The 13867-nt window shown below is 55.0% G+C and overlaps 5 protein-coding genes across 5 annotated transcripts; 1 reads left to right on the plus strand and 4 right to left on the minus strand.

Moving 5' to 3' along the window:
* Positions 1 to 424: 424 nt before the first annotated feature.
* BO82DRAFT_360076 (LCCL domain-containing protein) lies at positions 425 to 3075 on the minus strand. The gene is made up of 2 exons (XM_025636743.1): positions 2238 to 3075; positions 425 to 2183 (listed from the first exon to the last, which is right to left on the minus strand). Exons 1-2 carry the CDS (start codon positions 2699 to 2701, stop codon positions 590 to 592), a joined length of 2058 nt encoding a protein of 685 aa, XP_025485573.1. The 5' UTR covers positions 2702 to 3075; the 3' UTR covers positions 425 to 589.
* Positions 3076 to 3232: 157 nt separating this feature from the next.
* On the minus strand, positions 3233 to 5572 carry BO82DRAFT_360077 (glycoside hydrolase family 76 protein). Its single transcript, XM_025636744.1, has 4 exons — positions 5173 to 5572; positions 4797 to 5041; positions 4281 to 4730; positions 3233 to 4217 (listed from the first exon to the last, which is right to left on the minus strand). The coding sequence occupies exons 1-4, from the start codon at positions 5270 to 5272 to the stop codon at positions 3642 to 3644; spliced, it is 1371 nt and encodes a 456-aa protein (XP_025485574.1). The 5' UTR covers positions 5273 to 5572; the 3' UTR covers positions 3233 to 3641.
* Positions 5573 to 6792: 1220 nt separating this feature from the next.
* On the minus strand, positions 6793 to 8899 carry BO82DRAFT_360080 (uncharacterized protein). The gene has a single exon (XM_025636745.1). The coding sequence runs from the start codon at positions 8503 to 8505 to the stop codon at positions 6898 to 6900; it is 1608 nt and encodes a 535-aa protein (XP_025485575.1). The 5' UTR covers positions 8506 to 8899; the 3' UTR covers positions 6793 to 6897.
* Positions 8900 to 9808: 909 nt separating this feature from the next.
* Positions 9809 to 11303, plus strand: lysB (homoisocitrate dehydrogenase lysB). Its single transcript, XM_025638357.1, has 4 exons — positions 9809 to 9849; positions 9922 to 9962; positions 10060 to 10229; positions 10298 to 11303. The coding sequence occupies exons 1-4, from the start codon at positions 9819 to 9821 to the stop codon at positions 11154 to 11156; spliced, it is 1101 nt and encodes a 366-aa protein (XP_025485576.1). The 5' UTR covers positions 9809 to 9818; the 3' UTR covers positions 11157 to 11303.
* A 492-nt stretch (positions 11304 to 11795) lies between these two features.
* On the minus strand, positions 11796 to 13491 carry BO82DRAFT_33111 (putative sulfate/molybdate transporter). Its single transcript, XM_025633127.1, has one exon. The coding sequence runs from the start codon at positions 13207 to 13209 to the stop codon at positions 11902 to 11904; it is 1308 nt and encodes a 435-aa protein (XP_025485577.1). The 5' UTR covers positions 13210 to 13491; the 3' UTR covers positions 11796 to 11901.
* Between the last annotated feature and the right edge of the window lie 376 nt (positions 13492 to 13867).

The raw sequence follows: 13867 nt of genomic DNA on the forward strand, positions 1-13867 counted from the left end.
TAGGGTGGGTTGAGCAAGAGGAGTGGCAGGCGGGGCGGCCTGCCCGCGTATCGTTGGAATTGAATTCGAGTATGCGATTGCTGTGTGATATTCTCTGGATTGGAGATGCAGTCAATGGAGCGTAAGCGTTGTCCAGGGGGGCAAAAGAGAGAGACCGCCCATGGAGTGAACGGAGGACCGGGCCAACAACTGCCGGTAGTTTAAGCTGGTCTACTTTACTTTCCAGTGATTTAGTGAACTCTCTCTTCTCCGCGCTCCACCGTTCACGTCAAACAATGCAAACACCACAAACCACCTCCGCTCGGGTCACATGATGGCTTGAGGAAACGGTCTGGGATTTCCTTGTTCACACCGATAAATTAACCCAGTGTACAACGTGCTAAAGTACTCACTACCAGTCATATTATAGTTCAAGATATATTTAAGCTCATGTACTCCTCATAGATTCTTGCATTTCTATATACGTTCTACTATCACAGCATGCACAAACACCGAGCCTGGTCAGGCGGGAGCGATTTTTAATCATAAACACAGATTTATACTCCGTCAACACCCTCTCTAAAATCGACCATGCAACATTACACCAAGTCTAAGACTTTGGAGCTGGCGGTGACATCCATCGTCCATCTTTCAGCCAGACACCAGCCCCTCCGTACTTGCCAGCTTCCGCTCCCTTGAGGAAAGCAAAGCGGAAGAAGAGATCCTCGGGTTGTGAATCTTCGTCCGCACGGAGGACCTCCATATCCATCGCATCACTCTCGATTGTCGGCCGGTGGAATAGTTCAAGCCCGTTATGTCCATGTCTATGCCAGATAAATTCTCCGCGCTTGTCTTCGTCAAGGTATCCGCGCCAGCGCTCGACGTCGTTCACCAAAACAGAAATCCCATCCACACCCAATTTATTCATACGTTGCCGCTCCCAGAGACTAAAGGTAATGTTGCCGTTGCCGTGGTGGGTTTCGTGGGAGTCCAAGCCTGGCAGCGAAATCGTCACGGAGGAGTCGGTGACGTTGGGGTAGGTGCCGCCCCACCACCCGTGCGCTCCACCAGGACCCGGGGCTTGCTCGCCCAAAGCCGCGGGTGTTTCAATGATCGACGCAAACCCCCACCGGGCAACGCCGTTGATGAAAAGACCCAAGAGCAAGCCCTGATAAATCAGAGATGGTCGAGTTGGGAGGGCCGTGCCAGGCATAAGTAGGATGGCGAGAATGTAGTGGTGGATGCGCAACCGGAGACCCGGCAGAGGAAGCAAGATCAGAAGGATAAGACCCATTGTACAATAGATCTTGAGGTAGCGAGGCATCAAACCACCCATGCGAATTTGCCAAGCTTGAGTGAGAACAATACAGATGACCGTGGGAATGACAAGCGCCAGTGCTACTTTGGCTCCGGGCTGTTTCTGGATGTCGTGGGGTGTTAGTCGCTCCAAGGGAATCAGTCTCGCAAAGGTGTAGTTGTTCAGACCGCCGATAAACGCAGGTGGCAAGTAAAGCAGCGTCTTGGTAATCTGATAGACAGGCTCCGACAGCGGATCCAACAGCGGCCGAGCGCAGTATTTATATAGGACGTAAGCCACGAAGGAGGCCGGCAGCAGTCGTGACAGCAGACTCGAGAGCAGGTCGGCAAACTGGGTGAAAGAAGGCGGATCTGAGACCAGGCCCACTTGGCAGAACAGCATGAAGAAGGTGCTGAAGAAAAGCACCGGCGAGGAGGTGCTAAAGATCCAAAGTACGCCCAGCACACCAATGGTGATGCCAAGTAGCGGCCAGCGAGGATCTTGAGGGCATGTCGCCTGCGACGAAGACAGTTCCACGAAGCTGAATGACTTGGGGAAGGTAGATGGAAATCCGACCGAACGAATCCCATTCTGCTTCGACGGTGGGAACGAGTGCGCAGCACCTTCCAACTTCACCACACCACAGCCACCCACCGTGTTAGTGATAACACCAGCATGGATGGCCGCCTGACAGACATAGCTATCTGCCCGGTAGACACCGGGCTCATCCGAGCCGGGCTCCGGTCCTCCCACGACTAGCCCCCGATAACTGTAAGTCTCGTTGCCAACCATATGAGGCTCCAACAACTTGGCGTCGTGACAGTTGGCAGGACAGCGGAAGGCGATTGTTGACTCGGAGAACGGGCGACAGTCGTTTCCGTTCAGACCACATTCATTCCCGTGCGCCCTGGGATCTAGGTTAGCTCGATCTACCACACCGCTTTAGCGCCTCTCAACTTACCAGAAGCTTGTCCGGCAGGACAGTGTCTGCGGACGCCCATAGCCCTCGATATACCCGGCCTGCCGGGAGTGCCATAGCACCAGACTCCACGGCAGGAACCAGGCGACATACAGTAGCAGCAACAGCGCGATTTTCTGTTTGCGCTTGGGGAAGAAGCGCTCCAAATAACGGACCGGCAGCTCCTGGATCTGTGGGAACAGGGGCCTCAGGAGCAGTGATCGCGGGGGATTGGGACCCCGAACCCATTCAGCGGTGGCTCGACCGACTTTCCGCAGCGGCAATGGTACCCAGCCCCAGCGAAATGATTTGGATGATTCCCGTAGCCAGACGGGCAGATATCGGAGCGCCGCTTCCTCGTCCTGAGGCAGATCGGAAGCGTCGGGATCGACCGAACGAGCCTCTTCATCTTCGAGCGACGGCGGCAGATACGGCCGAGAAGTGTCCTCTGGACCTTCGCCGAGCATTGTTCTAGTGAATTGATGCTAGTGTGAACAATCGGAGGAGTGATGGAGTGATAGATAGAAAGCAGGGTTCTGAGGGAAAGCGACGTATCTAAGTGGGGGGGCGAACGGCGGAGGGAAGAAGCTAAGGGCCTAAGGCTCGGTGCAATCTAGATCGGATCCCAGCCGCAATGAGACCCTTTCTCATTTAAGAGAAGGGAGACTGGTGCAGGAATGCAGAAGATGCAGGATATATGACGCCGTCGTGGGGGAAATGGACCACAATAGAAACAATAGGGGATAGAATGATTGTCCAGAGAGAAGTAAGAAGACAAGAGAGAGAGAGAGAGAGAGAGAGAGGTGCATGAAAGAGAGAGAGGCAAGAGAGGCCTGGCGCCCGCTGGCAGCCGGACTGGACAGACAGTCTAAGCCTTGCCTTTAAGGTTCAGGTTCCATTCCACAGCCATAGTCACTCGCCCCAGTCTTCTGACCACTCACCGTCGATTATGTCAGCCCCACTCTCCGCAGCGTTCCTGCGGAGTGTCAGATGAATTATGTCAGCCTGCCCTCGTATTGACTGGAATCCCCCCCCCCTCACTTCACTCTCTTCAGGGGACTGCTTTTCCGCAGTGGCAAAATGACCGATGGGCAGAAGGACAGACACCGCTGGATTGCCTCAAATATACCTGCTAAATCTTGATTATCTTCTATATATACAGTCATATCCTTGACGAGCGAAGCATCCAGAGACAAATCATACAAGACCTTTAGATACACTGCGCCTTCAGCAACACAATATGTACCCGACCACTTTGAAACCACCGGGAGTATGAACTAAAAAAATCATAACAAAAAAAGAGGAAAGATGTCCCTTTAAAAAAAGATACCCACAGTATGTGGAAAATGGTATATAAGGACCACTGTGTGGTATATAGATGCGAGATCAAGCCGTCATTGCCGTGGCCTAGCCTCCGAGGAGCATCCAAGCGATCATGCCACCCCACGCCCCAACAAAAACAATCGTCAAGATAGATGCACCGGCCTTGTCACCGGCGGTGATCTTCCGCGTCGAGGTCTTATCGCCGGTGGTATCTCCTTTACCGGCATTCGGGTCGCTAGAACTGTTACCGCCAGTGGTGGAGGTAACCGGGCCGGACTTCTTCGTCGTAATGAGAGCAGATGAAAGGACATTGGTGACGGCGATTTCTTCCTCCATGCCGTTCCATCCATCCCACGACTTCGGGTACCACCGTACACCACACGTGTTGTTGCTCATTCCGTTGCAGGACGCGGCCGCGGCCACAGCGGAGCCCTGCAGCTTCGGCAAGATCTCGTCATATGTCGAGGGGACCACAAGAGCCACAAATCCGAGCCACCCGCTCAGCAGGCCCTTGAAGAGGATTTCGTTGTCGTTGCAAACCTCTAAGGGTTCACAGAGTTCCTCGGACATGATGTTGCCGCCGTACTTGGACGGGAAGAATGTGGTCAGGGTGACGTTCAAAAGACCATCCACGGCGGTCTTCCACTTGGCCTTGCCCGTCTGCGATTTTGTCTCCTGTTAGCGTCCACGCAACCCCCAAGGTCGGTCGAGAGTCGTTCTTACATAGTTGTACATGTATGCGGCACCCATCAGATATGTTCCATAATTGTAAGACCATTGGTTGTTGCCCTGCGTTGTGCAGCCGTTATCGATGTCGGTTGAATCCGCCACGTTCCAGGTTTCGTTATTCAACAGAGGAACGGATGCCGACCAATCGAAGATCTTCTCGGCCCAGTCGGCGTACGTATCGTTGTTGGTGTAACGGGCGAGACGGGCAGCCAGCTGGAACAGGCCTCCGTTCGAGATTGAGTTCTTCATATCGTACCCAGCCTCGTACGGCCAGATCTGCCAGCGCAGTCCGCCTCCACAGTTCGAGGAGTCCCAGCGTGCGACTTGGGTGTTGTATACGCCCTGAGCAAGAGCGAGCCAGGAATATCCGTCGGTCGAATCGGCGAAGTCAATCTCAGCCGCGGTCATCGCTGCGAGGCCCCAAAACATTTGGTCGTCGTTACCCTACACAGATGTCGTATGTGAGATTCCGTCCGAAAGTCCGATGCCACGCAAACCCGGATTACATACCAGATAACTACTGTAGTTGCTCGGCATGTAGTCGCAGTCACCTGCTTGCCATTGCATACCTTTGCTAACTTCATCGTTGTAGGTGCTGTCTCCGGTATAGTAATAGTAGAGAAGCAAACTCATAAACAGCGCACTACCTTCCCACCACTTCGAGGGGAATGCACCGGGAATTTGGCCGGTCTCATTGCCGTGGTACCAGGTCATTGACCCGTATGCCGTTTGGCTTGCCGCAGCCTTTATGGATGCTGTGGTAACAGATGATGATCAGCGTTCTGTATGACAGCTTATCCGAGCAAGCCACAGTATATCTCCGGCTGGTATGGGTAGAGGTTGGCAAGTTGGTAATTGCGGTAGAACCAGAGAGCGGAGAGCATACATTCACTACTGATATCAAGATCAATGGCATGAGTGACATGACCGAAGAGAGCGGCATTGAGAAGCAGCCCTCCATGGAGAGCACCATGGAGGAAGCGCATGGTGGGAGGCGGCGACTTAGGAAGGCAATGGGGGTGAAAACGAGCGGCAGAGGGTTCAGAAAAGGGCGAAGACAGAATAAAACGAAGGAAGGTCACGGTTGACCAGCGGGGATGGGAGCCAGATAGGCGAAACGATCGGAAGGGGAAGGGAAAGAAGGAAAAAGGTCGGAGAGAGAAGAGTAAGTTAGAATTGAGATTGGAAACGGGACAGGGAAAGAGTGAGAGTGAAAGAAAGATGATGGCGTTTGGCCGCAGCGGCAGCAGTGAGTTAGTTGAGTTGCCAGTAGCAAGCAAGCATAGGGACTGCAGCAGAAGCAGCAGAAAATGGGGCCGGGGGGGGGAGGCAGAGAGAGGGGGGGAGGGAGACCCAGCACTGCTGCACTAGACTGCTAGCCGCCAACCCGTCTCAGGTTCCAGATTTTGTTATTTGATTATTTATTGATTGTTACTCATTTTCTCAACTTGGAAAGGGAAAGGGAAAAAGGAGATTACTAGCAAGCCAATGGCCAGCCATGGGGGGGAAAGAGGGACAATCGGGCGGACCACGTCAGCTTTGCTCGTGCAATGATCATTGAGAATCGTCCGGTTATTCTTGGAACAAATTGGGGACAGCCCAGTGTGCCCGTGGATGGTGGATGGTGGATGATGATGATGAATGGTGCGACAAGATTGTTCTGTCTTGGATCCAGGGTCGACTCAATCCAGGCTTTTTCCGTCCGGGTCATGGTTGTGGGAATTGTAACCAGTTCTTCAGTCATTTTGTCTTTGACTCTGTTTTACACTTTCCTGCCCCTGTTGCCTCTGGTATGCGGTCGGGTCCCAAGCTTTTTTGCCCAGCTTTGCCAATATTGCCAACCCCCGATCGGTCCGTGTCACAACACACAAGCATGAGGCCATGTGCCGCCGACGAGAAAGTAAGGGGTGAGACATGACATTTTAGTCGCGGGCTTTCTATTCTTGACGCAGCATGTCAGCACAGGTCAGTAGTGACATGTATTCAGCGACCGTATCTGAACCAAAGGAAAAGTACGGAATAGATACTCATGCACAGTAATTCTCCTTCTTCAGACCACACCCACAGGGTCTTGGCCCGATGACGGAGTAGCGAAGATCAACCCGCACATCGCAGCGATGGCTCAGCTCCCACTGCTGCCTTGTCTGCTGAGCCATCGTGGGCTAGCCACCACTGCGTCATTTCCGAAAGCTGGAGGCAGGAAAATAGATACGAATACGACCAAAAGCCGACCACCAAAATTCACAAAGGAAGATATAGCAAGGCCAGTGCAAGGTAACGCTAGACACCGCCGCAAAAGATAATCTTAACCGTAAGACCTGTTCTCACGGCCACCAAGGAGTCAGGAAGAAGGTGCTTGAAGTTGGATGGTTTCTTCCACCCCGCAAGGGCTCGCCATTGGCTCCACTGTCAACTATGTAGCGCTCTTCCCTCGTCCGGACAACAACTGTGATTCACACAACTACACTTGAATGGTTTAATTGAACTGATATGGTAAGCATAACTTGCGCATTGATTTCTAACAGGATGTTTACAAGACAGGCAAACTATGGGTATCAGTAGGAGCACTGCAGAGAGCCAACCCGGTGGCATGGCCCGGTGGTGCAAAATGTCAAATTTGGTCCAAGGAAAAGACAAACGTCGCTTTTCTCCCATGGACATGAGTTAGATAGGCGTCCAGCTCGTGCTCCTCGTCGATGACAAACGAGATCTCGTTGCCTTTCTCGTCGCGATCAGTACCCTCGATCTTCGTGATGACCGCGTCAGGATATCTCGCCGCTACCAATTGCTGGAGCTCCGTCACCGACCTGGCGGTCAACTTATCCACCCAGGTCTTAGCGTCTCCATGCAGTGGGCTCTGGGGGTGGATGCGGAGATAGACGGGCACGTGCAAGAGGGACGACCCCAGCATCGGATCCACATAGCTAAAGGCATTGCCCGAGTCAGCATGAGCAGCGGTGGCAAAGGACGGGTCGTTGGCAGCTTGCAACAGAGACGGGTCAATCTGCATGTCGCCTAGATCGCTGTTCGACACCGATGCACTGGCCAGGGCCTGTGAAGCCAGGGTGCTGATGCCATTCGCGATGCCACTGCCGAGGGTTGCACCGACGCTGACTGGGGGGCTCTCCAGATCCGGGCTGGGCACATGAGAGTGCGTGACCGACGACTTCCGGGCGGGATGTCGCTTCGTTTGGTCGTCGCGGAGTCGTTTCATGACATCGCGACAAAGGACCTCGAGGGCCTTGAGCTTGGTCGCATGCTCGGGATCCACAGCGCCGGGGGCGAGGATGCGTCGGAGGAGCTCCGAATTCTGGATCCACTGTTCCTTCAATTCCTTCCAATGTTCGTCGCCCGCTTCCAGCTTGCTGGTGAAATGATCCGCCTTGAGGGTATTGTAGAATGCATTCCGGATCTGACGACTCTCCTCCGGGTTGATGCCCAAAGCATTTTTCGCCTCGGCAATGGTCATCCGGCGCTCCAGCGTACGCATCCGCTTCGTCACATCAGTACAGACGACATCCAGCGCCAACGACTTCACGTCCAGCTGATTCTGATCGTGAAACACCTGCTGGAGGTGATACGACTCCTGGATTAACTTGTTCTTCGCCTCCTGCCATCGCTCGGGTCCAGCCACCGTCTTCTTGATGAAGCCTGCTTCCTCACAGATCTGTTGAAACTGGTCCCGAATCTGCCGATACATCACATTATCCAGGTTCAGGTATTTCTTGCTCTCGTCAATCGTCGTCTCCGAGGGAAATCGGGGCGGCCCTGGTGGATCCGCTGGCATGCCTGCCCATCCGCGCGTGCGCCGCCGCCGTTTGCGATTCGCCCACCGCTCCGCACTCTCTGCCTTCAACTTGTCCATTCGCTCTTTGCGCTTGGCCAGAGCCTCGGCCGACAAGGCTGGAGAGTCGGTCGGCGAAATTGACGCGTCGTCGGCGGTGGCGACGGTGGTGGTGGTGGTGGTTGTGCCAGCAACAGGGGCAGCGGGGACAAGAGGCTCCTCGGGCTCTTCATATGCCAACCCAGACTTATACACCTCCTGCTGCAGCGCCAGGAGACCTTCATCCTCCGGTAATTGCGGCAGGGGCGTCTGCATCATCCTCGACTGCGACTTCATGCCGTTGGGGACGCGAAGCAGCCAACGGTTCTTGGCGCGCACCCGCATCAGCTCGCGCTCCTTGATCTCGAACCCTTCCTCATTGAGCATGCGCAGCATGTCTCGTTGGCTGGTATTCCGCTCCCAGAGCTGCTTGACGCGCGCCACGAGTTCGACATTCTTGTGTGCTGGATTCTGTTTGGACGGGAACCCCCACCGCTTGAATTGGGTCTGGAACGCTCGTTTACTGGGCGAGAAACAATTGGCTGTCAGTGAGACAAAAACGAGGATAGAGCGAGACAGCGGATCGGCGCGGGGGGAGGACTCGAGGGTTTGGAAAATCAAGGGGTCCAATGTCGACGATACACAGACTCCACGAAACTCACTCACCTCGGGGCAAATTGATAGACATTCTTCATATATTCCATGATCTCCTCGAGCGCCTTCTTGTCCTTAATATACATCTGAAAGCAGATTTCCCGCTTTCCTTCCCAATCGTACACCATCCTGACAAAGAAAAGCCGCGGCGGCGAAAGCGGCCCTTTTTTCTTTTTTTCCCTTCGGAAAGAAGGCCGAATCCCTCAAGGGTAAGTGACACACCCCAACGAGAATGGAGGGAGGGCGAGGAACGCCTTCTCACTCTCTCGGCGAAAGGGAGAGTGGACGAGCTGGTGAGAGTGGAGTACGGCGCTGTATAGATCGCCAAACAGACGTCGGTTGTCCTTGTTGTACCCCGTAGTGCGTCTGGCCCTGGAACCGTGTCCGGTGAGCGTTCTGGACAACCGTAGTAGTTTCGCATTGGCAGGTGGCTTTCAAAGGCCCGAGAGAAGTGCAAGTGTGTGGAATACGGAGAGTCATTGACACCAGGAGTGCGAACCCGTTGTGGGCCATCGGCAGCAGCTCACGTGAGTTGAATGTCATCATCACCGGCTCGCTTTTTCTGCCAGTCATGTGTCATCCAGATTCGGCAGGCGGTAACAGATCGAACAGTTTCCTCGGCCGCTTTTTTCCCGCTGTATACCTGTGAGATCCCGCCGCGAGGTTGCGAGGTTGCGAGGTTTCTTAGTTTCTGCCATTTGGAGCGGCGGTTTACGCGGTGAGGAGCCTATTCTGCCCCCAAAGTCAAAGGCGGTATACTTTTGAACAGTTTTTTTCAGATAGATTTCCCCCCTCTGTATACCTAGTGCAGAATGGATTCTCGTTACGGGGTTGCGTAGTTGCTGCCAGTTGGGGCGGTGGCCGAAGCGGTGGGAACCTGCCAGTCACCCACCCACACCCGGTCCCCTTCCGCCCTCCCCCCCCAAAACCGGGGCCCGCCGATCCTCCGATTGCGGCGGTTTCTCTATCGGCCGTTTATAATGAGCTCGAGTCACACTTAAACTCTCCTTGATTCCTTGCACAACCACCTACTAAAAAAAATCCACAATTTCACCATGGCTGCTGCTGCTAGAACTCTTCGCATTGGTACGATTCTCTTCTTCTGTGACTGAATATAACTCAAGGAGGCTCAATTGACATCCCCTGTCAACTATACAGGTCTCATCCCCGGAGATGGTATCGGACGGGAGGTCATCCCGGTGAGTCACTTTCCCAGGAGACGATGACCTTGAATTCCTTTCCTTATCCAAACCACGACACCAGAAGTCCAAAAACTGACCACAAGTCCTCCAACAGGCCGGTCGCCGCGTTCTGGAGGCTCTTCCCTCCTCGCTGAACCTGAACTTCAGCTTCGTCGATCTGGATGCGGGATTCGACACTTTCAAGCGGACCGGTACCGCTCTGCCAGACAAGACGGTCGAGACCCTGAAGAAGGAGTGTGATGGTGCTCTGTTCGGAGCCGTCAGGTAACCCTCCCTCCCCTGAATCCCACCTACCACCCCCTCCTACTAACCAACTCATCAAACGCACACAGCTCCCCCAGCACAAAGGTCGCCGGCTACAGCTCACCGATCGTCGCGCTCCGCAAGAAGCTGGACCTGTACGCCAACGTGCGGCCGGTCAAGACGACGGCGGGGGGCAGCCACAACGGCAAGCCGATCGACCTGGTGATTGTGCGGGAGAACACGGAGGACCTGTACGTGAAGGAGGAGACGACGCGCGACACGGCGGAGGGCAAGGTGGCCGAAGCGATCAAGCGGATCTCCGAGCGGGCGAGTTTCCGCATCGCCAGCATCGCCGGCGAGATCGCCCTGCGGCGCCAGAAGATCCGCACCGCTGGCCCCCCCGGGCTGTCGACGACCGCCCGCACCAGCCCCATGGTGACGATCACGCACAAGTCCAACGTGCTCTCGCAGACGGACGGGCTGTTCCGCGAGACGGCGCGGCGCGCCCTGGCCGCCGACCAGTTTGCCGGCAGCGTCGAGGTTGAGGAGCAGATCGTCGACTCCATGGTCTACAAGCTCTTCCGCCAGCCCGAGTACTACGACGTCATCGTCGCGCCCAACCTGTACGGCGACATCCTGTCCGACGGCGCCGCCGCCCTCGTCGGCAGTCTGGGGCTGGTGCCCAGCGCCAACGTCGGTGATGGCTTCGCCATCGGCGAGCCCTGCCACGGCAGCGCCCCCGACATCGAGGGCCGCGGCATCGCCAACCCCATCGCCACCCTCCGCAGTGTCGCCCTGATGCTCGAGTTCCTCGGCGAGGAGGCCGCCGCCGCCAAGATCTACGCCGCCGTCGATGCGAACCTCGATGAGGGCAAGTTCCTCTCCCCCGATATGGGCGGCAAGGCTACGACCCAGCAGGTTCTGGATGATGTCCTCAAGCGTATGTAAGCGGGGGCTGCGGTTTTGTGTATATTAGCGAGAGAGAGAGAGAAAGAGAGAGAGAGTAGGGATTTCGGTAGAAGTACACAAAAAGTAGGGAAAAGTTGCGGTTTTGTATGCTAGGTATAGCCGGATTGAGAAAAGATCTTGAGATTCATGCTGTTAGCGACTTGTCTGTGTAGTGTAACTTCTTTATAGGCACTCAAAGTAGCAACGACGCCTGAACCGGTTTTATGTTTGGTATGAGCATATAGACCGTCCACAATTAGGAGGTTAACGTCGCACAGGTTACGTGTTGCATGCCTGGCAAAGCCTGTTCACATTTCAGTAAATTCGGTAGCGACCTGATCCCATCTCTTGATTTCGGTATATAGAAGAGTTGGGTTGTGTATCCACAGCCCAAAGTCTTGCTGTCCAGGATCGTGACATGTGACATGAAGTTGAGACTGCAACCACCTTGACCCCAGGCCATATTTCAGCCTGGATCTTCTGTTCCGACAAGTAGCCGCAGGGCAAAGCCAAATCTCGTAAATACATACCATCGCAAGCCCATGCGTAAATCAAGAATTCCAAAACATAAGCTCATATCTCATCTCTCTCGTGTTCTCAGCCAGAGCAAAAAGAAAAATGTCCAAAATGCCCCCGAAAAGCATATATACATTGAGGTCAACTATACAACCATCAAGACAATCGACTGCCAGAAAGAAGATCGTCGTCCAACACCGGAGAATCAAACCAAATTGTGTCGGCTCAATCACTCCAACTGTATCCGTCTCTGATTCCACCGTTCGCGCACCCGCTCAAACAGCGTGGGCAACTCATACCCCCAATGGCAGAGCATCCCGGCCACGAAGCCGACGGCATCGTTCTTGAACCCCACCAACAACCCCACGGTGACCATCATGACGGTCCACCGGCGCTTGCGCTCCCAGTCGCTCAGCATCGGGCCAATCTCCTGCGCGCCGTCGCCGGCGAACCCGTGGCTGGCCTTGCGGATGTCCCGCGCCCCGGTAGTGTTCAGCGACTCGCCCACGCTGACCAGCTCCAGGCCGGCGGCGATGACCATCACGCCGAGCAGGGCGGTGGGGAAGCGCTTCAGCAGGCCGACGAGGGATTCACCAAAAAACACGCCGATGATCAGCTTGAGAGCCCCCAGGATGATGACGCTGGCGCCGGACCGGGCGCCAAAGCGGTACTGGGCCGCCAGACCGCCGGAGCCGTGGCAGACGGGCATCGCGCCGAACCAGCATCCGATGAGGTTCATGCCTGCCACGCTGAGGCCGACGGAGGTGATGGAGGGGGTCTCCAGGGTTGGGAGGAGGTCCCCAGCCAAGTGGACGACGGCGACGACGGAGTTCAAGGTCGTCAGGGGGATCTGACCGACTCCCGCGTCTAGCGCGCCGATGCGCCATTCGTGGGCGGATGGGATGACGGTGGAGGGGTGCCAGAAGACGAGGGACGGGAGGTCGGAGGCCAGCGCACTGCCGATGACGGCAAACGAGAGCCCTAGAATGAAGACGAGCAGGGCGTAGGGCACGTGGCGGTACACGTTGGTGATGATCAAGAACAGGAAGGCGGCCACGGCCCAGATGCGGTTGTCGGCCCAGGACGGGTACAGCCATCCGAGGGACGAGAGAATCGAACCCCCGGACGCGATGATCAAGGACAGACCGGCGCCAACTTGGATGCCTTTGATGACGGGAATGGGGATAGCGTTGGCGAACCAGTTCAGGAGGCCGGTTATACTGAAGAGGAAGACGCAAGCCCCGACAAAGATACCGGCGGCGGCGATGGCTCCGTTGGTGAAGGTTCGAGCAATGGCCACGGCCGCGATGGCTTTCATGGGCTGCACGGGTAACGGAATCCCGAAGAAGAGGCCTGTTAGAATGTTAAACAGACCGGAGAAGATCAGGGTGCTCGATAGAGAGACAGTGCCATTGACGGCGAGGGCGATGGCGATGGGCAAGAAGGTGCCCAGATCGCCCAGAGAGCCGGAGATCTCCGACACATAGTGGTGTCGAAAGGTATGGAAATTGTGCGAGGTTACTCGACGGAGGTTCATGATGAGCGAATATGTGGAAGGAAGTATACGGATGGATACATTCAGGGGAGTGGGTGGGAAGTGAAGAGAGAAGGGAAGAGAGGGGAGAAGCAGGGCAAGGAATCTGAGACAATGAGGAGATGATGATGGAACCTCGTATCGGTGAAGAGGCAGGCGATAAGCTGGGTTGAATTGATTGTTTTGGGATTGGCTTCCATTCCCCGCACGGCAACCAGGAGGGAGGAGCAGTAGCAGTACTACTATTTACTACCTAATAGGTACAAGAGCAAGTACGTCTCCGTGCTATGTGGTAGTATAGATCAGTTTCAGTCTGCTGTCAACTCAATCTCCAACTTAATCCGTTTATCTGCGGAAAAAGCAACCCCGCAGACAGACAGACAGACAGACAAACAAACAGACAGACAGACAAACCGGAATCTCTTCCGCCTGTCATCCGTCGGCATTCTTATCCGGTCCACTCAGCTTAACGTATTTTCCGATGTACCAGATCAACCTCATTATACTAGGTTTACAATCTCATGATATTCATTAATCTGTTTACTGCCCCATCAACACCACTTCATGTACATTCAAAGTAAATAGGTAGCAGTAGGAGACAATCCCCCATCTATCCACCCACCACGCAGCAATGTAACCACTACCCCCTCCTCCTCCTCCT

Source organism: Aspergillus uvarum (genome assembly GCF_003184745.1).
Source record: "Aspergillus uvarum CBS 121591 unplaced genomic scaffold BO82scaffold_133, whole genome shotgun sequence".
Lineage (NCBI taxonomy): Eukaryota > Fungi > Ascomycota > Eurotiomycetes > Eurotiales > Aspergillaceae > Aspergillus > Aspergillus uvarum.

Coding starts and splice junctions, on each gene's coding strand:
- BO82DRAFT_33111 (XM_025633127.1), bottom strand. CDS start 13,209: ATGAACCTCCGTCGAGTAACCTCGCACAATTTCCATACCTTTCGACAC.
- BO82DRAFT_360080 (XM_025636745.1), bottom strand. CDS start 8,505: ATGCTGCGCATGCTCAATGAGGAAGGGTTCGAGATCAAGGAGCGCGAG.
- lysB (XM_025638357.1), top strand. CDS start 9,819: ATGGCTGCTGCTGCTAGAACTCTTCGCATTG. Junction 9,963..10,059: donor TCGGACGGGAGGTCATCCCG/GTGAGTCACTTT, acceptor GTCCTCCAACAG/GCCGGTCGCCGCGTTCTGGA. Junction 10,230..10,297: donor GCTCTGTTCGGAGCCGTCAG/GTAACCCTCCCT, acceptor AAACGCACACAG/CTCCCCCAGCACAAAGGTCG.
- BO82DRAFT_360076 (XM_025636743.1), bottom strand. CDS start 2,701: ATGCTCGGCGAAGGTCCAGAGGACACTTCTCGGCCGTATCTGCCGCCG. Junction 2,184..2,237: donor TCCTGCCGGACAAGCTTCTG/GTAAGTTGAGAG, acceptor CCTAGATCCCAG/GGCGCACGGGAATGAATGTG.
- BO82DRAFT_360077 (XM_025636744.1), bottom strand. CDS start 5,272: ATGCGCTTCCTCCATGGTGCTCTCCATGGAGGGCTGCTTCTCAATGCC. Junction 5,042..5,172: donor TCTTGATATCAGTAGTGAAT/GTATGCTCTCCG, acceptor CTGTTACCACAG/CATCCATAAAGGCTGCGGCA. Junction 4,731..4,796: donor GCAACTACAGTAGTTATCTG/GTATGTAATCCG, acceptor ACATCTGTGTAG/GGTAACGACGACCAAATGTT.